This window comes from Sorex fumeus, unplaced genomic scaffold (assembly GCF_029834395.1).
Source record: "Sorex fumeus unplaced genomic scaffold, SorFum_2.1 ptg000051l, whole genome shotgun sequence".
NCBI classification, from domain to species: Eukaryota; Metazoa; Chordata; class Mammalia; order Eulipotyphla; family Soricidae; genus Sorex; species Sorex fumeus.
In genome coordinates this window covers 26736625-26763575 of record NW_026606108.1, presented here as the reverse complement: position 1 = coordinate 26763575, position 26951 = coordinate 26736625, and the positions used below count along the sequence as shown (strand labels likewise).

The 26951-nt window shown below is 46.3% G+C and overlaps 1 protein-coding gene across 1 annotated transcript in view; it reads left to right on the top strand.

Moving 5' to 3' along the window:
* Nucleotides 1–4855: 4855 nt before the first annotated feature.
* Nucleotides 4856–26951, top strand: part of LOC130033052 (lamin-B1-like) — a 34778-nt gene continuing 12682 nt past the window's right edge. Inside the window, exons 1-3 of the mRNA XM_056124752.1 lie at nt 4856–5379; nt 24270–24426; nt 24957–25082. Coding sequence (XP_055980727.1) covers nt 5021–5379; nt 24270–24426; nt 24957–25082 — 642 coding nt within the window. The 5' untranslated portion in view covers nt 4856–5020. The remainder of the gene's footprint in view (nt 5380–24269; nt 24427–24956; nt 25083–26951) is intronic.

Here is a 26951-nt window from a genome sequence, read left to right as displayed (position 1 = left end):
ATGGAGAGGTGTATTTCCTTGACTGCTGAACCCCTGAAAAGGTGGGAATAGGTATTTTAGTCATTCTTAATCTGCATCTAGTAAGTTCTCTAGTAAATACTCTTGGTAGCTTGCCGGGCTCTCCGAGAGGGGCGCAGGAATCAAACCTGGGTCAGCTGGGTTGGCCACATGCAAGGCAAATGCCCAACCTGCTGTGCTATATCTCCAGCTCAGGTAGCCCAACAAGCTACCGAGGTATCTCACCCTCACGACAAAGCCTGGCAAGCTACCCGTGACATATTCGATATGCCAAACACAGTAACAAGTCTCACAATGTTACTGGGCCTGCTCTAGCAAGTCGATGAACAACGGGAGGACAGTCACAGTCCTTTCTTTAACACTTTTAAAATTATTTTTTTATTTGAGGGACTGTGCTTTGCAATACTGTTAATGATAGGGTTTCCTGCGTACAACATTCCAACTCCACCCCCACTCTTGAGTCCCCCCCACCTCACATCAATCCAGCCACCCTAGGGGTCTAAAGCTCTAAAGCTCTTTTTTGTTTATCTAAAAAATACATTTATTCTTGCTTAATATTATTAAGGTCACATGGTTTACAACAGTGTTAAATTTTGTGCTTTCAATATACAAAGTTAAGGGGTCAGAGAACTAGTGCAATGGTAAGGGGCTTGCCTTGCCTCTGGTTGACCAGGGTTCAATCCCTGACATCCATGCCTGGCATCCCAGATTGACCCCAAAGCACTGCCAGGAGTGATTTCTAAGCACAGAGCTGGAAATAACCTTTGAGCAAAGCCAGGTGTGCCCAAAAAGCAAGCCAAACCAAAACCAAAACCAAACAAAAAACCTCCTACAAATAAAACAAAGTTGATTGTACCTCTACCACCAGCAAAGTGTTCCAAAGCCTCTACCCCACCTATTCTGCCCCCCCACCCCCCTTTCCCCACCAAGTGCAACCTCCATCAGAGTTAGAAAAGATTCTAGCTAGTCACTCAGCATAATTTATTTGTACACTTATGGTCAATGAAAAGACAAAACTTTGCAAAGTATTTTAAACAAAAAACCTGGCCTAGTATATCAGAGCAGCAATTCAGTCCTTTATTGGGCAAACACGTAATGGAGACCTAATTACCAACATTTCCCCTTCATTTTGTAGCACAGCCCCAGCTCACCCACTGTCTGCACTGCATCTTCAGCCTGGCCAGCTGTCAGTCCCCTCTCCTGGGACAGCAGTGGGGAGCTGCTCGCTTCCAGTGTCTGCCCTCTCCCTGCTGCTCTTCTACTCTCTTGCTCTGGTTGCCTTCTGCCTACATCTGGTAGGCATCCTGTCATTTTCCTGTTCCATACCAAAATGACAAAACAGAAAGAAAGAAGGTAGATCAAATGTCAATTATGGTCTCTGTAAGTAGGAAGGTAGCTCTGTGTGTGTGTGTGTGTGTGTGTGTGTGTGTGTGTATTATGTCAGGGAGTGAATCCAGGGTCTCACCTATGCAAGACAAGTGCTCGACTGCTAACCTCCATCCACAGCCATTGCTGGAGGAAACAGGGCAAGTTGAGGCTTGGGAGAGGTTATATACTCCCTAACCAATAATCAGAACATGTGCCCTCACAAGGAACTAAAACTTACAGGAAAAACAACGTGAGAGCATATGAATTATTTTGTTCGGGTAAAGGCAGAAATGTTGCCATTTAACTTCCATAGTATTTGTTACTTTTCTGGTAATTCATTGGGGGAGAGTATTGGAGGTAATGGGATTTCAGGAATTGAACCTCTAGACAAATTCAGTATGAAAGAAAAGGGAAAAATTAGACCTGATTCTAGGAACAGTTAGGCAGGGGAACTACTAAGAGAATAAGGGAAGTGTACATTTAGTAAAGTACCTGATTAAAATTTGCACAATTCTAAGGCTCTAAAATTTTCCATTTCCACCCATTGTTTTGACTGGAAACACAGGATTACTATTAGTAAGAATTACTATTTGGAATTATGATGCCTCAAAGGGGTCAAACCAAATACAATGATTTGCTTTGGTGATCCTGAATTCTGCCAGGTGTGGGCACCTTTCCCCCCAAATTCCCCCACCCAACCCCAAGAGAATAACTAGTTCGCTGTCACATATTCCTAGAACCTATTAATATACCTATTATTTGATCTTTACAAACTTTGCAAGGTGGGAATGATGCCATTTCCCATGAGGAAAGAACAACTTCCATATAGTTATGCAGCTATCAATAGCAAATCCACCAACAGTCTGATGCCAACCTATTAGTGGTTGTTTCAGATAATAGGATCTAATGCGAGCCTCTTAAGAGTCTGAGATTGAGGAACTCTTAGCAAGCTTGAACTGTGGTTAAGAGCGACAGAGATTCTGTCTGAAATCTTTCATATTTTGTCTTTTGCCTAGAAGTGTTAGGGAGCTACTTAGGGCTCCCTCAGGCAAAGCAAGCCCTCCAGCTTTCTAGTCCCCTCACCACCCTTTCTTTACTTAGTTGTAAAACTTCAAAGGTGAGGGCTGGAGCTTGACTGGGTGTGGCCCCAAACAAAAAACAAACCAGAAACTTCAACTGTGAAGGGAAAGTACTCTTACAAGTCTCTAAAGTTAAAAAAAAAAGTTCCTTTTGTTCCTGGCCCTACAGGGAATCAATCCAGGGCCTAATAGATGCAAGGTAAGTAAGTGCTCTAAGGCTGAGCCACACAGCAGCCTCTTAAAAGAAAAAAGAAGAAAAAAAAGTCCTGAGTCAGAGACATAAAACAGTGGATAAGGCGCTTGTCTTGCAAGCCGTGCTCCAAGGGTTAAATCTTTGGTACCACATATGGTCCGCTGAGCCCTGCCAGGAATGATCTTTGAGCACAGCCAGATGTGACATCTTCCTCCCTCCCTCCCCGAAAGATCTAAAAAGGTCTTTAAAGGGTGATGCACAAAGAAAACGAATGCATATATATCCCAATCCTGATAAATGCACATATATCCCAATCCTGGTCTTGGTCTGGGGACCTACACTCTTTTTGCACTCACACATCTGGATTTTCAAAGATACCGACTTTATAGACATTACAATGAGCTGAATTTCTTACAAAAAGAAATGAAAGTCTTTACCAGCAACTTTAAAATTGAAGCTTCTCAATTCCTTAATTCTCAAGGAAGTGTTTTTAACACCAGGGCAGGGCACAACCATTCATAAGGAGGATATATATCATCATAGATAGGACCCAGAAATTCGCCGAGGCTGAATGAAATGCAGTCTGGTGCTTTTCCCTAATTCTTACATACAGGACTTGATTAATATTTAAAGAACATCTTGGTCTTCACTTCTACCATTACAAAGGCGTCTAACCTTTAATTATTCCACAGATGCCTTCCTAACAGGTTGTGAGGTGGCATCCTAGGTTATAGTTAAGGGCGAGGCTCTGGAGTCCCATGAAACAACCTGGGTTCACATCTCGCTTGTCGCCTGCATGGCGGCCTGAAGATAATTCATCTAGAAAACGAATGTCAAGTGGAAACAATCCAGTTCCCACACCACTCCAGTTCCCACAGGGCAGATATAGGGACGGATACTGGGTACAAAGTAAATTCCCATGAACGCTGGCCGTAAAGTTTGGACACTATGTAGCAACTTACTCAAGTCCCTAAGGCAGGTTTCTAAGCAGGATCAAGTCAATGACATCTTCGGGGGAATCCCTTTCAAAAGCCAAACCGCGTTTCTATTTACATTTTCAGGAGTGTAGATTTCGATCCCCGGCCACTTAGGAATTTGGGACCACTCGCCCTATATTCAATCATACCATATCCAAGGTGGGGTTTCTTTCTTTTTTTTTTTTTTCTTTTTTGGGTCTTCCGGCCCAAGGCGTTTTCTTGGTCTTATAAAACCCTACAAATTCGGCGAGAAGCACAAACGGCCCGGGACAAGTCCATTAACCTGAGTAGCCAGGAACTTGAAACACCAAAGCTGCGGGTGCTCGCGAGCGGCGTATCCGCTGGCGTCCGGACAGGCGCGCGCCGCATCGCGGGGAGGGCGTTTCAGTCTGGGGAGGGGGAACCTAGGAAACCTCGCAACTTGGAACCGGCGCGTGGTGGATTTTGAACCTCGGACGTGACCGCCCGTTACGTAACCCCGAAAGCGGCCGGGGATAAGATGACCGCGGCGGGCGGCCAGCCAGACCCCTCCGAGTCTCCGGCGCGTGGCTAGATGGGGACGTTTACATTTGAATTTCCCTGAACCGCCGGGTGTGGACTGTGGTGCCGACCCGCCCCGGAAACCTCGGGGCTCCTTCCCGCCACCCGCTCACTCTCGGGTGTGGGGGGGAGGGACGGACCCCGAGAAGGGCGGTGGGAGGATAGGGAGGAGAGGAGAAATGGTCCCCGCCGCCCGCCGCCCGGCCCCGCCCCGCCCCGCGCGCCCGCCCGCCCGACGGTTGCCCGAGGGCCCGATTTTAAATTTCCAGGCCCGGCCCCTGCGCCGCCCGAGCGCTCTGCCGCCTCCCCATTGGCCGGCCGAGGCCACGTGGGCGGGCCGGCGCGCCGGCCATGTTGGGGAGAGTCGCGCCGGGGCCCGCGCCACCTCCGCCCCCAGCGGCTCCCCTCCAGCCCGCCCCTCGCCGCCCTCCTCCCCACCCCCCCCCCGCCCGCCGCGCCGCGCCGCCTGCGAGGAAACAAAGTGCTGCGGGCGGGACACTAGGCGGCGGCGGCGGCGCGCGGACCTCACGGGGCCCTCCGGTCACCCTCGCCCCGTTCCTTCCCTTGTGTGCGTGTGTCTGTGTGTGTCTGTGTGCGCGCGCGCGCGCGTTTTCTGACAAAGGGCATTTGACGATTGATTGATTCGCAGCCCTTCCCCCCCCTCCTTTTTTTTTTTTTTACCCTTTGTGTTGTAACGCTCTCCCGCCATCCCAGGTACTTCTCCCTCGCTCCCGACGCCGGGCTCTCGGCGAGCGCTGATCGCGGGCTCGGGCGCCCCTCCTCCCCGCCCTCCCTGCTCTGCTCCCCTCCCTCCCCGGGCTACCGATCGCCCCCGCCGCTCCGCCATGGCAACCGCGACCCCCGTGCTGCCGCGGTCGGGCAGCCGCTCCAGCGCCCCCGGCACGCCGCTGAGCCCCACGCGGCTGTCGCGGCTGCAGGAGAAGGAGGAGCTGCGCGAGCTCAACGACCGGCTGGCCGTGTACATCGACAAGGTGCGCAGCCTGGAGACGGAGAACAGCGCGCTGCAGCTGCAGGTGACGGAGCGGGAGGAGGTGCGCGGCCGCGAGCTCACCGGCCTCAAGGCGCTCTACGAGACCGAGCTGGCCGACGCGCGCCGCGCGCTCGACGACACGGCCTGCGAGCGCGCCAAGCTGCAGATCGAGCTGGGCAAGTTCAAGGCCGAGCACGACCAGCTTCTGCTCAAGTGAGTGTGCTCGCGGGGCTGCTGCGGGGTTAGTGGTTCCCCCCTCTCCCCCCGACCTACTCCCCCGGGGCGACGGCGCGCAGCCTGGGGGAGGCCGAGTTCTGGGGTTTCTGCACCGCGGAGGTGGGGGGTGGGGGGGGAAGAGCGAGAGGTGGGGCGGGGAGATGGGGGGAAGGCGGGAATCCCGCGCCTTTAGGGAAGGGGTCGGGTTTTCTGTCTCCGGAAACGGGAAGGAATCTCGAGTTTCTTGGCTTGGGGCCGGGGGTTTCGCAGGGAAGGCGGAGGGGGTGCGGGGCTCGAGTTGCAGCCCCCGGGGACTGGGAGGCACCTTTCCCAGCCCCGGATCCGCCGCCGCCGGTCCTGACCGAGTGAGCGCGCGGGTTCGGGCCTCGGGCCCTGGTCCTCCGGGCGTCCGCTCGGCGGCCCCGCGCGGCCCAGGTGCGGGGTGGTGCTCCCCCCCACCCCACCCCCGGCGCGCGCCCCAGTGCGCGCCGCGGTTTCCGGCCGGGTGGGAGACAAAGCACCGGGTGGGTTTGCCGTGCTGGGCCCGTCGGCCGCGGAGCCCCGGCTGCCCGATTCAAGAATGAATGAGCTCCGCGCGGGCTCGAGGGAGGAAGGGGAGGGACCAGTCTCCAGCGTCCGGGTCTCCGGGGGGTGGGTCTTGCCTTGGCGCGCTCTTTTCTTGGCCCTGTGACATTGGGCGAGGGTTCTGCGGCTAGACTCTGGCTGGGAGGGGACAGGGGTTAGAGGCTGAGCGATGGACGCGGCCTGACGGATCCAGGGCAGGGAGAGGTTTCAGGCACCTTCACTGTCTCCCGGGGAACGCTGTGGTGGCCTTCAGCGACACAGATGTGGTGCTGTGTATGTGTGTGTGTGTAGGGGGGGGTGCTGGGGGGAGGATCCTGGGGCTTCTCCCGCGCTGGGGATTCCAATGTGGCCTTTGAGAATGCTCCGACCGCCGCGTTCCAATCCGCGAACCTCTTGCAGCAACCACCCCGCCCCCTCCTGGCACCGGTCCCCTCCCCTGGCTTTTGCACCCGTGCCGTATGTACTGTCACTCGGAGTTGTAGGTAATGGACAGACCACTCTTGTTTGTTCAGCGTCAGTCACTGTGTTGACAGGCCAGGGCAGGTGAAAGAGTTGGGTAAATGTGGGGAGCGTTGTGGTCTGGTGGAGCTGGTAATTATTTCACCACCGAAGGGAGTCGGGATTTCAGCTCAGGACTTGACGATCAACTTCGAATCCTCTGCTGATCCTACTTTGACTTTCTTATATGCCGAATAGCATATTTGCCATCATTCGGAAGTCGTGTGCATGTCACTGTCGAACTCATGCTCTCTAACGGCTGATTGAAATTTCTGGAGATTTCCTTCTTGCGACTTTGATCCTGGGTATCTGTCTTTCCTATTACTGGTTTTTGGTTTGGAGGCCCTGACCTAAAGGTGCTCTAGGTTTGCTCGATGCTCATTGCTCGGGGCTCTCCCCGAGTTGTGGGTGTGGGGGAGCCGTGTGGTGCTGGGGGTTGAGCCCCGCCTCTTGCAAGTTACACTGTCTGGGCCCGTGGATCTCCTGTCTTTCCATTGATAAGCATGTGCATATGCTTGTCTTAATCTCTGACTTGGTGTAGGACTCTCCTTTGCATTCCTGTACTGGAAAAACAGTTCGTAAAAAAAGGCTTGTACACTTCGTAAGCAAAAAATAGTATAGATGGGTTCATAGTGAAAAACGATAGTTTACGATCTTTTTCCAGGAAGCAGTCATATTTAATCCATTGTGCTTTTATTTCTTTAACTATTTAGCTCCATACTAAAAATTAATAAGTTTAGGGACTGGAGAGGTAGTGAAGCAAGCAGGTAGGGTGCTTGCCTTGCACATGACCTACCTGGCTTCCATCCCTGGCATCCCTGTATGTTTACTGCCCTGTTCCCCCAGTACCACCAGGAGTGATTTCTGAGTACAGTGCCAGGAGTAACCCCTGAATATCACCTGGTGTGGCCCAGAAGACAGGGAAACAATTTTTTTTATTTGCTTCTTGGGTTTACCTACCTTTGCAATGATCTTTTGAAATGGCTCAGTTAACTCTAATTCTGTCTTCGTCATCGCTTGTCTGACTCCATTATTGAGAAGAAAAAGCCGTCAGGACCAGCATTCACTGGACCTGTTCTGGTTTCAGAGGTGTTCAAGTGATACTGATTAGGCATCTGCTATGGGCCGGTCACTGTTTAGGTATGTGAAACATTTGGTTTTGGGGCTATTTACTGTGGTATTCAGAAACTGCTCCCAGATCTGTGCTCCAGAAATTGACCATGTAGTGCCAGGAATCAAACCTGGGCCTCCCACACATGTGCTCAGCTCAGTCAGCCCTTTGACCTATCTTTCCTGGATACAGAGACTTAGCATTATGGACCATATGTTTTGAGAGCACAGTAGGAGAAATAATTAGCAGCTAATATATTTTATCTAATCTCAAGAATTTTGATACTGGTACTGTAGTAATCTTTCCAGTAGATATTCAAGTTTTTTTTTTTTTTATTATATAGTAACAAGACTGCCACCTGGCTGACCATTGTTGTAAAAGCTTATTTGTGGATTGCAAAATGCATGCTGGTTTCAGAAGGATTAAAAAGTGAGGATATATGTATTAGAATTGATAATATGTCTGATATACTAGGTAATATGTTAGGGAATAAAAACAAAATGAAGAATGGATATTGTGGTTAAGGAAGTCTGTCTAAGAGACTGACTATTGAAAATAATCTGAAACAAGTGTTAGAATCTTTACTTTTCTTAGGTTTGTACATACATTCCTATTGCCAACTTAGATGCTGTCAGTTGCTCAAAACATGAAATGTTTTTGGTTCATATTTCAGTTACTAGTCTCCTTGTACAGTTTGCCCCTAAATAGGCTCTTGGCAGAAGAAAAATTTATCATTATTATATTCTTATAAACCTTTTGAAGCTATCTAATCATATCATCAACTATGAGTCTAATTGTCGCACTCCTGTCCAGAACACTGTTCACAAGACGTGTTGTGCAGCTGACATACGAGAAATTTGCTTGATAGTTTCTTCGTGTATTTTGTTTATTCTCTCATTTTGTTTGAGAATATTCGTAGGCAATTTATTCAGAAAGGATGACAGAAACTAAGCTTTCTGAGCCCTGTGAGTCTGCAAATAACTTAATTTTATTCTAATGCTTGCCAGATAGTTGAGCTAGGTATAGAATACTGGCTTATCTCAGAACTTGGAAATTGTAGTGATATAGTCTATTTTTTATAGTGAATCTATTTTTTAATTGTTATTGTCTGTTTAATGCCATTCACAGGCCTTTTATTCTTTTTTGGGGGGTAGTTATTGACCGCCTACACCCCCTAAAAAAGCTTCTGGAAATTCTTTGTCCTGGTATAGTGATAGATGCAGGTCTAGGTATGTCTTAGCTATTGATCCTTTCTTTTTGTTTGTTTGTTTTGGGGCCACACCTGGTGGTGCTCAGGGGACCTTATAGCACTGGGGGCAACTAATGTCAGTGCATATAGTAAGCCATCATCCTAGGAGTCAATTTTGAGCAGTAATTGAAGTATAATTTGAGAATGGACGGGACAAAAATGTCTTTGTCTATTGGGTTAATTTAGTTCTTTAATTATTATTATTTTATTTTTTGGGTCACACCCAGCGATGCTCAGGGGTTACTCCTGGCTCTACTCAGGAATTACTCCTGGTGGTGCTTGGGGCACCATATGGGATGCCGGGGATCGAACCCAGGTCAGCCACGTGCAAGGCAAACACCCTACCCGCTGTGCTATTGCTCCGGCCCCCACTCTTTCATTGTCTTGAAGTTTATTTTCTGCTTTTTTTCCCCCCCTGAAGCTTCTATAATTTGTCTCATTTAAGTGATACCGACTTAGATTAAGTCAATATCTTAGCATTACAGACTTCAAACTTACTTAGTCCAGCCAAAGCAATAGTATAGAGGTAGGACATTTGTCTTGCACCTGCTGACCTAACTTTGATCCCCGTCACCCCATCTGTTCCTCCATGATCCACCAGGAGTGATACCTGAGCACAGAGCCAGAAGTAAGCCCTGAGTACTGCCTGGGTGTGGTCCTGAAACAAAATAGAAAAAAAAATAAATTTTTTTAGTCCCTTATTCCCTTTTTGATTCCTCAGCACACAATCTTGTGGTCAGAATTTCTAGAGATGCTTGGTCCTGCTAGATAGAATTTCAGAATAGTTTCTCTGCAGATGATTTTGGATTTATAGGCCTACAGATACCAGATTTAAGATACAGCTTCTATTCAGTCCAAGTCTAATTATATTTTCTTGGAAGCCTTTTTTGGGGAAGAATTTTAAGAGTGATGATGAATGTTATCAGTTAACGTTTTAAAAACAAAAGTGAAGAATAATTGATTTTCAGAATTTACTCTTATGGGCAGGTGTGCTTAAGGCAGTTCCAATAGTTATGAAGGTAACTTGGGGGCCGAAGAGATAGTACAGCAGGTAGGATGCTTGCCTTGAATGTGGCTGACCCAGGTGAGGTTCTATCCCTGGCATCTCATATGGTACTAGGAGTGATTCCTTAGCGCAGTGATTTCGTAGGAGTAACCTCTGAGTGTCACCGATGTGATCAAAAATAAACAAAGAAAGGCACTACGCATATACAACATATGACGCCCTGTGGGGTTTGAGGTAGTACTCCATCATGAAACAGATATTTTTACAGAGAGTGATATTAATAGTCACAGTACTGGAAAAATACAACTAAAAATAGCCTCATCATTCAGGTCAGATTTTATCATCAAATAAATTAATGAAACTAGGTTTTAGAATTCTAGGTGTACTTAAAAGAGATTGTGAATTTATATTTTTATTTTTTGGATTTTTTGAGGGAGTGCTGTAGGATTTTTCAACCCTGAGCAAGCCAGTTCTTCCTCTCTCACCTTCCTTTCCCTCCACTCCCTGCTCTTGAATCCAGGATTTCATGCACAGACTAAAATATCTGCCACTGAGCTATATTCCTGGTCCATTAATTAAAATTTGATTAAAAATTGTGTCAAGAAACATGGTTTAATAGTTTACATCTGGTTAGACCTTAAAGTCTGTGTTTTCAGATTAATCTTTGAGATATTCTACAAGACTTTGCTATTTAAAGTAGAATTTCTTACTTTTTAAAAACAAATGGTGATTTTACATTTGTATTATGGAAGTGAGTTTTTTTTTCCCACCTCCAGAAGGATTAAAGTATAATGTTGATTGATTTCTGTGGTTCATATGAACCTGAAAATTTTAGACTTCTACTTTCATCCCCAAACATCATGGCATTGAGGGAGAGGAGCTTAAGGTTCAGGGTTCAAGCCTGTAGTGTATGTTTATTGAAGGGAGGGGAGGCGGAACACACAGCATTTTTTAAATTTTTGCTCTGTTAGTAGTAGGAAAATATGAATGAGAAATTTGAATTTGTGTTTTTATTTAAAAAATTTCTAGATGCAGGTGTGTAGTACCAGCACATGTAATTGGGACCTTTTTATTGAAGAAACTTTTTTTTTTCTTTTTGGGTCACACTCGGCAATGCACAGGGGTTACTCCTGGCTCATGCACTCAGGAATTACTCCTGGCGGTGCTTGGTGGACCATCTGCATGCTGGGAATCCAACCTGGGTCGACCTGGGTGTTGCAAGGCAAACATCTTACCCGCAGTACTATCTCTCCAGTTCCCTGAAGAGACAATAGTGCACAGTAGTGTGAATGTTTGTTTAGGCATTCGTTGTTACCATGCCTGATGCACCAGCAAAGTGTTAGTATCCCTTCATCACTATCCATTGTAGGTGATGTCAATCTGTCCACCCCTTCCCATGGTAACTGCAGTTCTGTGGTCAGCCTGAGGGTTTGGTTACATTGATGTTGTGGGGTATTGTCTGTGCCCTTGCTTTTTTTCTTCAGGCACCACTAAAGAGTGAGGTCATCTGGTATTCTTTCTTGATCCTTCAGACTTTGCCTCATGGGAGCCTGTCTAGTTTCATCTGTTTTTCATAGTACAGTGCAAGATTTCATCTTTCCTTATAGCTGAGTAGTATTCCTCATTGCTGTGTGTATTTATATATAATTTCACCCACTCGTCTGTTGTTGGGCACTTGTATTGTTTCCAGATCATGACTGTGGTAACACTGCAGTGAGTATGATTCCAGTTAGTGGTTTTGTTTATTTTTGGGGCCACGTTTGGTAGTATTCAGGCTTACTCCTGGCTCTCCTCAGGGATCACTCTTAGGGAGTCCTAGGGACCATTTGGGGTGCTGGAGATCCAACCTGGACTGGCTGTATGCAAGCACTTTACCTGCTCTCTTATCTCTCTGGCCTCTAGTGAGTGTTTTTGTGTTTATGGGATAATTGGACACTTTCTTCCGTTATTTTGTGTTTGGGACACCCCAGTGAGTGCTGAGCGGTGTCTCCCTTATTTAAGACTGGGAGTTACTGCCAGCTGTGCTTAGGGAACCATATGGCGTCAGTTCAAAGCTGGGTCTCCCTATGCGAAGTGGCACACGCTTAGCCTGTTATCTTTTTGGGCTGAGTGGTACCCTTGTTCACATCCACTTCATATATGCTGTACCAAAAAGTCTGTGGCTTAAGAGAGTTCTTGAATTCTTTGAGCTTTAATTTATGCAGCTGTCTAATTAGGAAGAAGATTGGAAGAATCTGAATTTCTAAATCTTAGAAAAAAGTCAAGAAACTTACTTTTTTTTTTTAACTTGTTATTTACCTGTAGCACTGTAGCATTGTCCTCCTGTCGTTCATTGATGTGCTCGAGTGGGCACCAGTAATATCTCCATTGTCAGACTTGTTACTTTTTTTGGCATATCAAATATCTCATGGGTAGGGCTGGAGCTATAGCACAGCAGGTAGAGCGTTTGCCTTGCATGCAACCAACCCAGGTTCAATTCCCAGCATCCTATATGGTCCCCCGCCAGGAGTAATTCCTGAGTGCAGAGCCACGAGTAACCCTGAACATCGCCAGGTGTGACCCAAGAAAAGCAAAAAAAAAAAAAAAAAACTACCCAACAACAAATATGCCATGGGTAGCTTGCCAGAGCTTGCCAGGCTTTGTCATGTGGGCACGATACTCTCGGTAGCTTGCCAGGCTCTCCGAGAGGGGCAGAAGAATTGAACCACGGTCTGCTGCATGCAAGGCCAATACCCTACCCACTGTGCTATTGCTCCAGCCCCGTCATTTACCTACCTCAGAATAATGGATGAATTTCCATCCACATTAATAACTTAAAGAAACCAGGAAGCATGGGGCTGGAGCGATAGCACAGCGGGTAGGGCGCTTGCCTTGCACGCGGCCAACCCGGGTTTGATTCCCAGCATCCCATATGGTCCCCCCGAGCACCTCCAGGAGCGATTCCTAAGTGCAGAGCCAGGAGTAACCCCTGAGTATCGCTGGGTGTGACCCAAAAAGAAAAAAAAAGAAATCAGGAAGCATACCAAACTATAATATGATAAGACTCCTTTTCAAGATTGGAAAGAGTGAGATGGGGGACTAAATATAAACTTGACTTATGTATTTTTGTTCATAGAATAGAATTTAGGATTTATTTATAGACTAAATATCAGGGTTGTTTTACCAATATTTTTGTGTTTTCAAACCCTAAAGAATCACTGTCAATCTTCTTTAGAGAGATTTTTTGGTACGTAACTTGATTAATTGAAAAACAAAAACCTCTTCAGACCATATATTACTGTTTTTATCTTGTGCCCTGAGTTTGTTCTGGTAAGAAGCAAGCAGCCTGACATTTGTTCTTGATGTAAATGCTCTTAAGACTTCATGTTAAGTATTTCTTTAAGTTTTCAAGGGAACTGAAAGTACTAACCCTTAGAATTCAGCCTACAAAGTGGGCCCTAAGTAATTAACCTGTCATGACACTTCCTTCCCCAGCTTTCAGGGGATGTTTGCTAAAGCATGATATCTTCTGGAGTTGTTTGTTTAACCTGGGGCGTTAGACTAGGCAAGCTTTTGCTGTACCCAGATTGAAGGAAGTGACTTACACGAAGAATGAGAGATAAAGCCTGTGAAAATATGCTGCTGCTATTAGGTTGTCTGGTGACGTCAGCTCTGCTATGTCAGAGATCCGTGCACTTTCCTATCTTCGGCCCAGGGTTTTTTTTTTTTTTTTTTTTTTATGTCCAGAGCAGAATCTGCCTGGGCTGTCGGCTGGGTGCTGCAGCACCGAAGCTGAAGATCCTACTTACTTCTGGAACTTGAGGAAGTTTCCTTAATCGGTTCTGACTGCTTTCCCTGCTCCCCCTCCCATGTCTGTGAGAAGGGAGTTGTGTTTTGGAGATCATATTTGGGGACTTAAATAAAAACTTTTAATTTTGGGCTGGAGTAATAGCACAGTGGTAGGGCGATTGCCTTACACGCAGCCAGCCCGGCAGAGCCAGGTTCGATTCTTCCTCCCCTCTCGGAGAGCCTGTCACGCTACCGAGAGTATTCAATATGCCAAACACAGTAACAAGAAGTCTCACAATGGAGATGTTACTGGGCCCGCTCGAGTAAATCGATGAACAACGGGAGGACAATTTCACAAAAGTTATATTCATTATGGAAAATTAGAAAATGCAAAAAAACAAAAGAAAATAAAATCTTACGTTGCAGCACAGAAATTAGACCTTTGAACTTTTCCTGCATTTCTTTTTCACAAGCAGTGCATTCATGATAAACTCCCAACAGGTGGGTGAACACTGTGGGTGAAGGAACTGCCCCTTTTGAAGAAAGGTGGACTTGAGTTAACTGCTCTGTTTGCTGTGACCTAGTATTTAGGCTTTGCAGTGACTGACTGGGTTTTTCGGAGGCCGCTTAGGTTATGGTTATCTTTCTGCTTGCTGGCAATAACAGGTTCGACCCCCCCCCCCCCCCCACGCGCTTAACATAATGGTTGAATGTTAAATAATTTACTGGCTAAATGTTAACCATGGGGTAAAGGAATTAACATGTTGCCAGTTTGTGATGCCAGCAGCAGATGAGTGTCCGTTTCCTATTTGGAAGAATCTCCTTTTAATTTCTGGAGGATGTTTCTAATGCTTTGATCAGTTTTACTCTTAGCATAAAAGATCAAAAAGATCAAAACTTGATCATAATCTTAGATTTCTTCTCTTATTTTTAGTAGACACCTAAATGTTACATGAGGCTTTTCAGAACTAATCGGTTTACTTGGTTCTTTTAATTTAATAAGAGTTACTTTCTCGGACAAACTGGCAGGCTATCGAATGTAGCCTGCCCACTCGGCAGAGTCTGGCAAACTCCCCGTGGTGTACCCAATATGCCAAATACCAGTAACAATGATGGGTCTCATTCTCCTAAAGAGCCTTGAATATAATCTCAGGGCTAGGATGAAAGAGACGTTACTGGGGCCTGCTCGAGTCAATCGACGAATAACAGGATGATTTGTGATTGATTGTGACTTTCTGGGACAGGAGCGATGGCACAGTGGGTTGGGTGCTTGCCTTGCATGTGGCTGACCTGGCTTCAACCCTCAGCCTCTCATATGTTCCCCTGAACACAACCAGGAGTAATTCCTGACTGCAGAGCCAGGAATAACCCCTGAGTATCGCCAGGTATTAATTCCACCCCCTGCCCCCCAAAGCCTCAGAGACACTTTTGAGAGACTCAGCCTGGCCTGGCTGTGCTGCCGCCAGGACACACCTGTCTACAGATGTGTGGGGCCATATATTGCCAGGGATTGAATAATCATGCATGCAAGGTAACATGTGCTCTAGTTCCTTAAACTGTATCCTTACCCGGTTTTTAATTTTTTTTTTTTTTTAAGGAAGGGGGGAAAGAGCCACTACTTTCAGACTGGTGATGCAGCTCAGTGGCAGAGCACTCAGTTTGCAGGTGTGAGACCTTAGGTTCGAGCCTCAGCAGTGCAAAGCACAGAAAGTAAAGCAACTTCCACCTTAATATCCTAAGGGCTTTGGAAAAATGATAGTTAAGTCTCTAAGTAAATATTTGTATCTTAAGATATAAGCTGCTTTCCTTTTTAGTCACACATTAGAGGTGCAGGTCCTCGAAGTCAGGCCTTGAACTAATAATGCTGGGACTGGAAAAGGGATGTGTGCTCCTTGTTAACAGTTACTTCCAGTGTGTGGGGAAGACAGCGGACAGTTGCAGAATTGTGGTACTGTACGTGCAGAACACAAGTACCATGTAGTTAGTGCTTAGATTGCTACAACCTTGGTTCTGGGGAGAAAAGACCTACTCCAGCTGGAGTCAGGAGACCCTGGCTTCTGAAGGAAGCTTCAGAAGAGGGCAGTGTCCTGGATCCCTCAGGTGGGGGAGATTTGGAGTCTAAGGAGAGGCCTCAAGAATTTCCTGTCAAAGAGTGACATGGTCCAATTGCTGAGGCCAATTACTTTGGCTGTTGTGGAGGGGGAAAGAGGAGAGATGATCACTGGTGAGGGCCTGGGGGATCCAGGAGGTAACCCCTGACCTGGGGGCCAGAGACTGTCTAGGATAGTTCCTTTGAGCCGGTCACACTGTGTTGCTTGTCACAAACTGATGGAAACAGGGTTTTGGGGTCTAGTGGCGAGAGAGTAGGTGAGGTTTGCTGTCATCTGGGGATTTGGAATCCTGCTCAGAACTCTGAAGAGAATTGGATCACTTTGCAGGGGTGAGAGAAAAAGAAGGGTACAGAGTCAGCTATGGAGAACATCTGTCTGTGAGACCTAGGTGAAAGGAAGGAGATGCAGAGATGGGATGACTGAGAGTTGGAACAAGAGTTGAATCTCAGACAAGGACATTTAGGAAGGGATGCTAGGGTAGAGTGGTTTGAATTGGCCACAGGGGTTATTGGGGTGCCTGGGATCCTAGTGTGGGAGGGCCTAGTGCTGGTGAGGTTGGGCAGTGGGGTCAGACCACTGACCATGAATGAGGAAGATGGGGAGGACACACTTCTTATGGTCAATTCAAAGTAGAGATGTTTGAATATGAAAAGATAATTGTGTAGGGAGCAAGGCCCTTTACCCCTTTATGATTCTGTAGTAAAATATTTTTGCTCATTTTACCTCCTTTAATGAGAATGCTTTGGTAGCTTCTAGGGTAAGTCTCTAGTTTAGCATCCAAACAGGGACACTTGTACGTTTGGAAGCGGGCGTTATTAATAATTAAGCTGGGACAAGAGGCATGAGTGGAAACGGTGCTGGGGAAATGGCCCATGCAGGTCAGCCTGCTGAGGGGTCTCCCCCAGTGATCTGGCCCAGCTAACCTACCTCATCTCCCTTCAGTGTCTTGGGGCTGAGGGTGAGGAGAAGGAACTGGAAAGAGTACACAAGCCTCCCCTGCTCTCTCTGCCTGGTGACTGCCCATAGTGGAGATCTGATTTACTGCTTGGAGTATATGCTTCTTCTTTGGCTATTGAGCAAGCAGGGAGGGTGCTAGGAGGTTGGTTTGCTTAGATTTTCAATCACCGAGTTCTACTTCAGGCTACCAGGGCATCGTTTGCCATCTCCAGTGTCTGCAGTATTAGATCAGCTCACTTCTCTGAGATTCTCTTGGATGTTTGCTCTTGAGTTTGCTCATTAGTTTTCACTCATCCCTGGACTCTCAGCTAAGAAGGGTTTTTCCTTCAGGTGCTTCCCTCCTAGGGACCTGCACCTTTGCTGTTTTGGTCGGGTTGCTGCGAAGTGGAGTGCTGTTTCTGTGCCACTGCCACCAGTAGTTACATCTTGTGCTTTTTGTAGCATTCCGTCCTTTCTCCTCTTTACCGGACCTTGTTAGGAGTAATTCCTGAGTGCAGATCCAGGAGCAATCCCTGAGCATCACTGGTGTGACCCTAAAAAAGAAAGTTGCCGACAAAATTTGTTAATTAGACAATACCATATGAGCATCTGATTCCTCAGAGAGGGCAGTGTTCTCACTGGCAGGGTTTGTGTCTCCCCCTTTTATCAGTGAGTTTCCTTTGTACCCTCTGGTCTTTTTTCCCAGGTAATTTGTGGGGCTGAGGGTTGGGTGTGCTCAGGGCTTGCTCTCTGGCTCTACTCAGGGATCACTTCTGCCTCCTGGAGTCGATTAGGAGCCACATGCTGTTTAGGGGATCAAACTGGAGTCAGCCATAAGACCCTTATGCTGTCTGTCCAGCCCTCTTTTTCCTGATTCTAATCTCATTCTGGTAGGGTTTGTGTGACTCTGGTTGGGTTGTTGCTGATTTGTTCCTTACTCTGATTATTGAGCAGCAGAATTTCATTCCACTAAAAATTTATTATCCATTGTAGAAATTGGAATTTGTATAAAAACATCTTAGTCTTTTTGTTTTGTGCCAGAGGAAATCCTTGTCAGTGGAAGTTGTGATCATATTCTCTTCTGAAGCTTTTGGTATTTTTTGTCTTAAAAACAGCTATTGTGGGGGTCAGACCTGTTGCTGTGGAGAGGGCTTATGGGGTTGGGTTTGAACCCAGGTCTTGTGCATACAAGGCCCATGCTCTCTCTCAAGCCATACCCCGGCTTTACATTTATTTTAATTGTAAAGAAGTTCATTAATTTTTCTCTGTAGAAATATTGTGGATATTGTGGATATGTCTGTTCTCTCTTTGGAAGTGCAGATAATTTGAGGACAAATAATAGTATTGAAATTAAAGAATAAATGTTGGTGCTGACTCATTTAATATATAGGTTGAATCTCTTCCTATGAAATAGTTTATTTCGTCTAAGAACCTCAGAATTTCACTTGGGGCATATTGTTAATAACTTTATGGTGGTTGGGGTGGGGCAGGGGGATGGTGACCCTCCCATCAGTGGTCAGGGCTTACTTGTGGCTCTGTTCAGGGACCACTCGTGCTGGACCTTGGGGTATGTCATTACAGGAATCAAATCAGGATTGGCTACCTACCTGCAAGGCCAAGTGCATTAGCCTCTGTGCTATTTCTCCGACCCTATTGTTAATTACCTTTCTGCTCAGTTCAAAATTAAAATGTTTGTCCCCTGAATGCCTAAACCTTGGCTGTATAAGAAGAGCGTATTGAAAGGGAAGTCTCCCTGCGGCTGTCTGAACAGCCACTTGAATTCCCGCACTGTTTGGGGGTGCTCAGCTGCCACCAGACAGCTGCTGGGAAGAACCCCAGAGTGGATTGAGACACAGAACTCAACAGCTGGGCCTAGTGACTGTGCATCTCCTAGTAGAGTGGGCTTTGGAGGGCCCTTAAAACCCTCCTTTCGTGGGTACACATAGGAATCATTTTGAGTGGTTTCTTCATGGTTCTGTGATTGCAGGTGAAGAAGTAAACAGTTTTCTTTCTGCATCCTTGTAACTTCTTTTCCCACCTAAGGTCTTGAGGGGAAACATCAGTGCCTAGTTGCAGTCTGACCCTGGGCTGGGGCCTTTGTCAGTGAGGTTCTTCTATCCTCCTTTGTGCTCTCAACTTCTGAGACCTGTGATTTGGGGAGAATGCTGTCAGTATCCATGGAGTGTCTCCTCTTCTGTCATAGGAACCTGACATCTCTACCTGGGGAGTGCCTCAGAAGAGCAAGGAAAAGACCTAAGCAGCCCCAGAGTTGTGCAGGGGTTTGCTGTGGAAGTGTTGGTATGGAATTGGAAACTAAATCAATAATGATTCACTTTGGGTTTGCATAGCTCATTTTGTCTTAAAGAAATTCAGCTACCAGTGTTTCTACTTTTATCTTCACAAACACAAATATTTTGTATCTAGTTTATTTTTGTCCAAATGAGTTCATATTCTTTATGTATATAATTTATGTATTTCTTTTTTTTTTTGACTCTTTGGGTCATACCTGGTGATGCTCAGGGGTTACTCCTATGGCTCTGTACTCAGGAATCAGTCCTGGCAGTGCTTGGGTACCATATGGGATGCCAGGGATCGAACCCAGATTGGCCGCATGCCAGGCAAATGCTCTACCCGCATACTATTGCTCTGGCCCTTAAAAAATATTTTATTAGGGGGTATAGAGGCTACATTTGGCTGTGTTTGGGAGTCACTTCTCACTGTTCCCAGGAATTACTTTTGATGGTGCTTAGGGGATCAGCGGGGGTCTGTTGCATGCAAGGCAAGCGCCTCATCCTCTGTATTTTCTCTGTCCCCAGATATTAATTCTGTGTGTGTGTGTGTGTGTGTGTGTGTGAGTGAGGGAATGGTGTATGTATACACACACACACACACACACACACACACACACACACTATTTCCTTGTATTTAGTTAATTCTGCCCACTGAGACTATAGTAGTCTGGGTTTCATATTTTGAATTGTTTGATGTGGCTTTTTATGCCATTATTATTATTATTATTATTATTATTTTCGACGTGAAACTTAAAGGACAAGGACAGAGAGGGAAGATAGATAATGTCATTTGTAAGAGAAGTAAACAAAATGCAGGCATTGTAGACCCTGTCCTGAAATTGAACACCCTGGCCTGGCTTACAGCTCTTGCAGGTAATTTAGAGAAACTGTATTTAGGAATTTCTTTTGTAGTGGTCCAACTGGGTTAGCAGCCACTTCAATCGGCTGAGCTATAGTGATAGAAGTGGACCCATACAATAGACAACTAACCAGGGAAACCCATCCATTCATGGCTTGTGGTCACACATGCTGGCTGTGACATTTGTTCCTGCTGTGGTGCCTGCACAACCGGGTGTTTTCAATCTTTAGCTATGGTGCCCACGTACACTGGCTGCAGGGCTGCCTGAATCATCTCTGGGACTGGGGATCACAGACTGAAGAGCTGCCAGGATTGTGTGTGGGGGCGCCAGAGGTTTGACTCAGGCCAGCTTGGACCGTATGCTTGCCAAGTAAGCATTCTCAGCCAGGGAACCTAGGGGATGCTATAGAAGGGCAAGAGGTTTGCCAGGATCTAACTAATGAAATGATGTATAATGAGTTCAGATTACGTTCTAAGTACTCCCTCCCCTCCCTCCTCTCTCCTAAAATATGTTCTTTCTTGATTTATTTCTTTTTTGTTTTTGTTTTTGGACCACACCCAGCTGTGCTTAGGGCTCCTGGCTCTGTGTTCTGTGATCAGGGATTATTCCATATGGGGTTCAGGGGACCATTTATGATGCCTCAGATCAGATCAGGTTGGCCATGTGCAAGGCAAGCACCATAGCACATTAGCTATTGTTCCAGCCCCTCTTTCTTTTCCTTTCTTTCTTTCTTTCTTTCTTTCTTTCTTTCTTTCTTGCTTGCTTGCTTGCTTGCTTGCTTGCTTGCTTTTTGTGTCACACCTGGCTCTGCACTAAGGAGTTACTCCTGGCGGTGCTCAGGGGACCATAAGGGATACTGGGAATCAAACCCGGGTCAGCCGCGTGCAAGGCAAACACCCTACCCACTGTGCTATCTCTCCAGCCCCCACCCCCAACCCCTCTTTCTTAATATCTTACAGCAAGTACTTTTTGGTTTTCTCGTTTGTTTCTTTGTGTGGGGGCCATACCTGAGCCAGGTGAACTTGGGGAGCATGCTGTTCATGCTGTTCTGTGGCTTGAGTGTGGGGCCCTGGCATGCAAAGCAAGTGGATCACGTACTCTGGCCCTCTGAGCTAGCTCCCTGGGCTTTACACTAATTTTTTAGGTTAGCCTGATTTTTCAAGTGTTTTTAATGTTTTCTAGTTCATTGTCAAGTAGCTGTTGTTAAACTCACTAGGTCTTGAATGATTTTCTGTGTTGTAAATATGGTGAGCCTTTATTTAGAGTAAGCAATAGGCATTCTATTGATAGTCATTCAGAAAGGGTTTCCCCCTCCTGAGGTGGGGAGATAGTACAGAGGGATGGAGCACATGCCTTGCACGCACTGAGCCCCAAGTTCATTCCCAGGTAGTAGTCCTGAGGACTGCCGGGTGCCCCTTGGCAAAGCTGGGAGACTCCTCTTTCCTGCACACCCTTTACCCCCCAAAGTTTCCCAGTTCCAGATCTGCGGAGATAGTGAAAGTGGTAGAGGAGACAAGCTTAGTATGTGTGAGGTCCCGGGCTTGATACCTGGCACACTGAGCCCACACCCCAGATCCTATTCTCCCTATCCAAACACCCCCATTCCATGACAAGAGTTTGCACCTTACTTTGGTGCTTACACACTTTTAGCTGGTGCCGCCCGGGGACACGCGTATTAGTTGTGGTTTACATGCTTGGTTACAGTGTGTCAGAGAAGTCACACTCTGGTAGCACCAGGGGTCCCAAATGGCAGTGCCTCTGGGGTTGCATTTGACTGTGGGCTGGTGCTGGCATCAAACTTTAAGTGTCATCATGCTTTCAAGGCAGGCGCTCTACCACTGAGCTAACTCCAGAGCCCCCGTCCCCCCCCCCCTTTAAAAAAATGGATGCAGAGGTATAAATGACTAAGAAGAAATTTAACAGATACCATTAGATGGCTCCAGGTACTACTGATCAGTATCTCTGACCATCCTTTCCTGTGTCCACTCTGAGCTGGTTTTGAGTTGTGTTGAGAAATCACCAGATCTTAGTCAGTCACGTGCACTCTCACACCTTGTTTTACAGTGTCTTTCCTTTGAGATCTAATAGTCTGAATTGGGAACTATGGAAGTTAGTATTCATTAAAGCAGTGAAATGGAACACACAGAATATGCATGCCTGTAAAATGGGCATGCTTGAAAAATTTGTTTTTTTTTCTTTTTTTGGGTCACACCCAGCAATGCAGAGGGGTTATTCCTGGCTCATGCACTCAGGAATTACTCCTGGCGGTGCTCGGGGGACCATATGGGATGCTGGGAATCAAACTCGGGTCGGCCGCGTGCAAGGCGAACGCCCTACCCGCCGTGCTATCACTCCAGCCCCAAATTTGGGGTTTTTAAATTTAGTTTTGGACCACATCTAGCCTTGCCTGGAAGCCTCTCCTGGATCTCACTCAGGGGTTACTTGCTTCTGGAAGTCGTGGGGGTTGGGGGAGGGGGAGGGATGGTTAAGATGATAACTGTGCAGTACCAAGACTCCAGCATGCCAGTCATAGGCTCAGCCCAGTGAGCCATCTCCCTGGCTCAAATGGGCATGGTTTTTATTTAGTTTTTACAGTGCTGGGGTGGAACCCCAGATCTCATGCATTGAAGGCAAGAACTCTACTGCTGAGCCACATTCTTGGTCTCCATGGTATGATTTTACAAATTTATATCATAGGGGACCACTTTGGATTTTGGGAAGCTCAGGTTTACTTCTGCTATGAGGTATCACATTGCAAAGCACTGCTGCATTATGATCAGGGATGTAAAAACTACTTAGATTGCTTTGGAATTATTAACTAATTTTAAGTCACTAGTTTTCCTAAATGGTGTATGAGGCACTATACAGTATGAGTTGGTCTTCAGATCATGTGTAGGATATATATATGCAGCCCAGCTCTGGTCCCAGGATAGTAGTTCCTCCAGATGCATTGTTGCTGTTCTGTGACTTCTCAGCTTTAGGACCCAGCACTCCTATAGTCAGCATCTGCAGACAGCATTTCTCTCCCAAGACCATCTCCCCCTCTACTCCAAATTTTCAGTGAAAGGCTGCCACCTTGTGGTTTTTAAAAAATACAGGATTTCAGAAAAGCTTGTGAATAAAATACTGTTCAATCTTTTAAAGAAAGTCTTATTAAGAAAAGATCCGAGTGCCAGAATGATAGCACAGTGGGTAGGGCATTAGCCTTGCACACGGCTGCCTGGGTTTCATTCCCTGGCACCCCGTATGCTCCCGAGTTCTGCCAGAAGTGATCACTAAGTGTGGAAAGCTTATTCCTAAGTAAGCCCTGAGCACTGTTGGATGTGGCCCCCAATCGAAAAATAACAAAAATTGTCAAATCTTTTCCTTTAAATTACTTTGCTTATGCTTTGTACAGTATAAGATTTATCTTAAGACTTCTGTTACAGATTCCCTTTTTAGCCCATTCTCAGCTATAGTGAAAATAGTTACGAAAAGTTTAAGAGCTGGTGTGGGGAGTGGTGTGGTTGCTTAGCATACCTATCTTCTTGTAAGTGTGTGGTCATGAGTTCAAATCCCTGGTGTCCCACATGCACCAACAGGGTCTTGGCAGTTGTACAGCCTCTGATCCCTGACTTCAGGAACAGTTTTTGCTGCCCTGCAGCCAGGTATATGAGCGCCACAGAAAGGACTGTCACCCGTGGCGAACACTGCAGCTAGAGAGATGTGTTGGCACTGCAGTGGTGAGGGGCAAGGGAAGCAGTACAGCTCTAACTGCCATGTGCCCAGCTCTCAGGAGTGGGAGCACACTGAACACTGCTGCGTGAGCACCACAGCCCGGGGGTGTACAGCCTCTAGAGCACGTTGGCCAGTTGTGTGCAGCCCTGGGCATTGTAGCATCACCATGGAAGGGAAGAGGGTGAGAGAATGAAATAATGAAACAGCAGAAATTGATGACTAAGAAATTTTGAAATGCAATTATTTGGACTGAAGCACATGCTTTTCTTGTGGGGCGCACAGTGGGGGAACATATGTGGAATTGCTCCCGGTGGGGCTTGGGGCACCCATATGGGATGCCATAGATAGAGGTAGGCAAACGCCCTCCCTGCAGTGCTATCGCTCCAGCTTCTAAAATCAAACCCATTGGGGCCAGAGCGATAGTACAGTGGGGAGGGCGTCTGCCTTGCATACAGCCAACCTGGGTTTGATCCCCGGCGTCTCATATGGCTCCCCGAGCACCACCAGTAGTAATTCTTGAGTGCAGAGCCAGGAGTAACTCCTGAGCATTGCTGGGTGTGATTGAAAAAGGGGGAAGAAAAACCCCAAACCCATGGTGTGAGTGTGTGACGCAGGTGCTCTGCCTTGGACCTCTATCCCTGGCCCCATACAGCCTTTATTTAAACCGTCCCTTGTTTTCTGCTTCAGTAGGGAGGAGGGAGGCTTGAAGTCAGGGGTGTGACTTGATGTTTTACATGTCTTCAAATCTATTACAGTTATGCTAAGAAAGAATCCGACCTTAATGGAGCCCAACTCAAGCTTCGAGAGTATGAAGCAGCACTGAATTCTAAGGACGCGGCTCTGGCTACGGCGCTTGGTGACAAAAAAAGCTTAGAGGGGGATTTGGAGGATCTGAAGGATCAGGTGGCACAGGTGAGTGAGCTCTGCTCTTTACCATTTGTGGCAGGATACGCGTTGGGTGGTGTTTAATATCACCGGGAATTTCAGTTGACTATTTTCTTGGATGTCTTGCCTGAAGGAGGGTTGTCTCCCATTTTCAGTGTTTCCTCCATCACCGAGCCTGGACTGTGCAGCTCTTGTGGCTTCTCTGATGGGCCTTTTGGCTCCTCTTGTGTTTTGTTCTCAAGCCCATTTGGATACTGCATCCAGGTGTGAGGCCGGGAAAGGTGTCATAATGTTGCTCCTCACCTGGAAATGTGAAAGTGGTGGCTAAAATTGTTGGCTGGATATTTGAAGTAGGAGTTTGAGGTCTGTTCCAGACTCTGCTGCCAGTCACCAGATTGGACAAGTGTTTTGTGGTCAGCCAGAGCTGTGGTTGAAATTAAAATGAATCCCACATGTCTTGATAAACTAGAGAAACTTGATTTAAGCCATCATATCTTTTAAGCTCATTACTAAATGATTGCCATGTAATTTTCCTTAATTCTTTTTCCCTGTGACAGTTGGAAGCCTCATTAGCTGCTGCCAAAAAGCAGTTGGCAGATGAAACTTTACTTAAGGTGGATTTGGAGAACCGCTGTCAGAGCCTTACTGAGGACCTGGAGTTCCGAAAAAGCATGTATGAAGAGGTAAATGCAGTTCTACTTTTTGTAGGAAATGTAAGGGTCCAAAAGCACTTCATTAAAACTATATATATAATAGAAAGGGAGAATTATTTTAAGGTAATAACTCACTCAAAGTACTTCTGTAAAAAAAAGGCTGCATGTAAGAACTCAGTCTGAAAAAAAAAAAGCAAGCAAACAAAAAGAACTCAGTCTGTCGTGGCAAAGCGTGATTCCACTTCGTCTAATTTATAAATGGTTACAGCAGCTGGTTTTCATCAACCTATTTAAGCACCTGTTAGTTTCCTTTCTTGCCTGGTAAATGATTCCAAAATGTAGCAGCAGGAATCGGAGAGTTGCTAGGTCGGAGATTATGACTTTTCAGGGTCTCTCCTGAGACTCTGGTCACTGGGCTGGAGGAAACTTCTCTGAGCTCGTTCATCAGACTGTGGTTCAGTGTAGGGTTGCTGGTGAGGCTGTTTCCTCGACTAAGTGGGGAGAGCAGGAGTGGACAGAAGCTGCCGCATCTCCGTCCTGACCACAGAAGTGACCCAGCGCCTCTTCCACCGCCCCATGTGTCATCAGCGTGGGAGGGCAGCCCAGCGTGTGACTGTCAGGAGCCAGCAGCCAGACCGGGGCTGTGCCAGGGAGTTAGTAACAAACTTGAAGACAAGAGAATGTGTTTTTCCTCCACATTTGAGAGTGTTGGAGTTAATCCCGGGGTGGGGATGACTACGACGACAATGACACTTGTAGTTAAATACTTAATGCTTTTATTTTATTTTTTAATTTATTTTCTTGAACACTGAAAACAATCACATTATGATATCTTTCCACAGATGTAGCAAAATTTATATAACCATTTTTTAATTTTCTTGCTATGAAAACATTCCAATGATCATCCTTGTATATTTGAATATACATTTGGCTTATTTTTTTTTTAAATTGAAGCACAGTGAGATATACAGTTACAAAGTTGTTCATGATTGAGTTTTAGCAATACAGTGTTCTCATACCCATGCCTTTCCCATTTCCCACCACCAGTGTCTCCTCCCCATCAGCCTGCCTCTATGGCAGACACTTTGGTTTGCAGTACTGTTACTGAGAGGGTATCATGCATATCACTTTACTCACTTTCAGCACCCAATTCTTTTTCAGAGTGATCATTGGCATTGTAGTGGTCCTTTCTCTGACCTAACTGCACCCCCCAATCCCTACCCTGAGTATTCCCCCCCCCCCCCCCCCACACACACACACACACACACATCCCCAGCTTCCTACTATGGACCAGTTCTCCTGACCCTTGTTTCTGTTCTCTTTAGTTATCATTCTCATACTGTTTTTTTTTTATATTGCACAGTGAGTGTGATCATTTTTTGCTATCCATCTCCCTTTGACTCATTTCAGTATGATACTCTCCATGTCCATCCATGTATAAGCAAATTTCATGATTTCATTTTTTTCTTAATGAATGTATAGTATTCTGTCGTGTAGGTGTACCATAGTTTAGCCACTCATCTGTTCTTGGACACTGAGTAAATAATGGTTTTAGAAGTAAAATGAATAACTTTGAAAAGTGTTGGGCCTGAGCAACAGTACAGTGGGTAGTGTGCTTGCCTTGTGTGTGGCCAACCTGAGTTCGATCCCTGGCTTCCCATATGGTCCCCTGAGTACCACCAGGACTAATTTTTTAGTACCGGGCCAGGAGTAACCCCTGACCACTGCTGGTGTGCACCCCACTCCTACCTCAGCATCCTCATCCCCCCCAAAACAAAAGCCAGTGCTTTAAAAATAATTATTTATTGTAAACTTTAATTATTTAATTGGGAAAAATAAAAATTTGATCTGACATTTTTCCCTAAAAGAGAGGTAAAGATTAAAGGGAAAAACTAACCA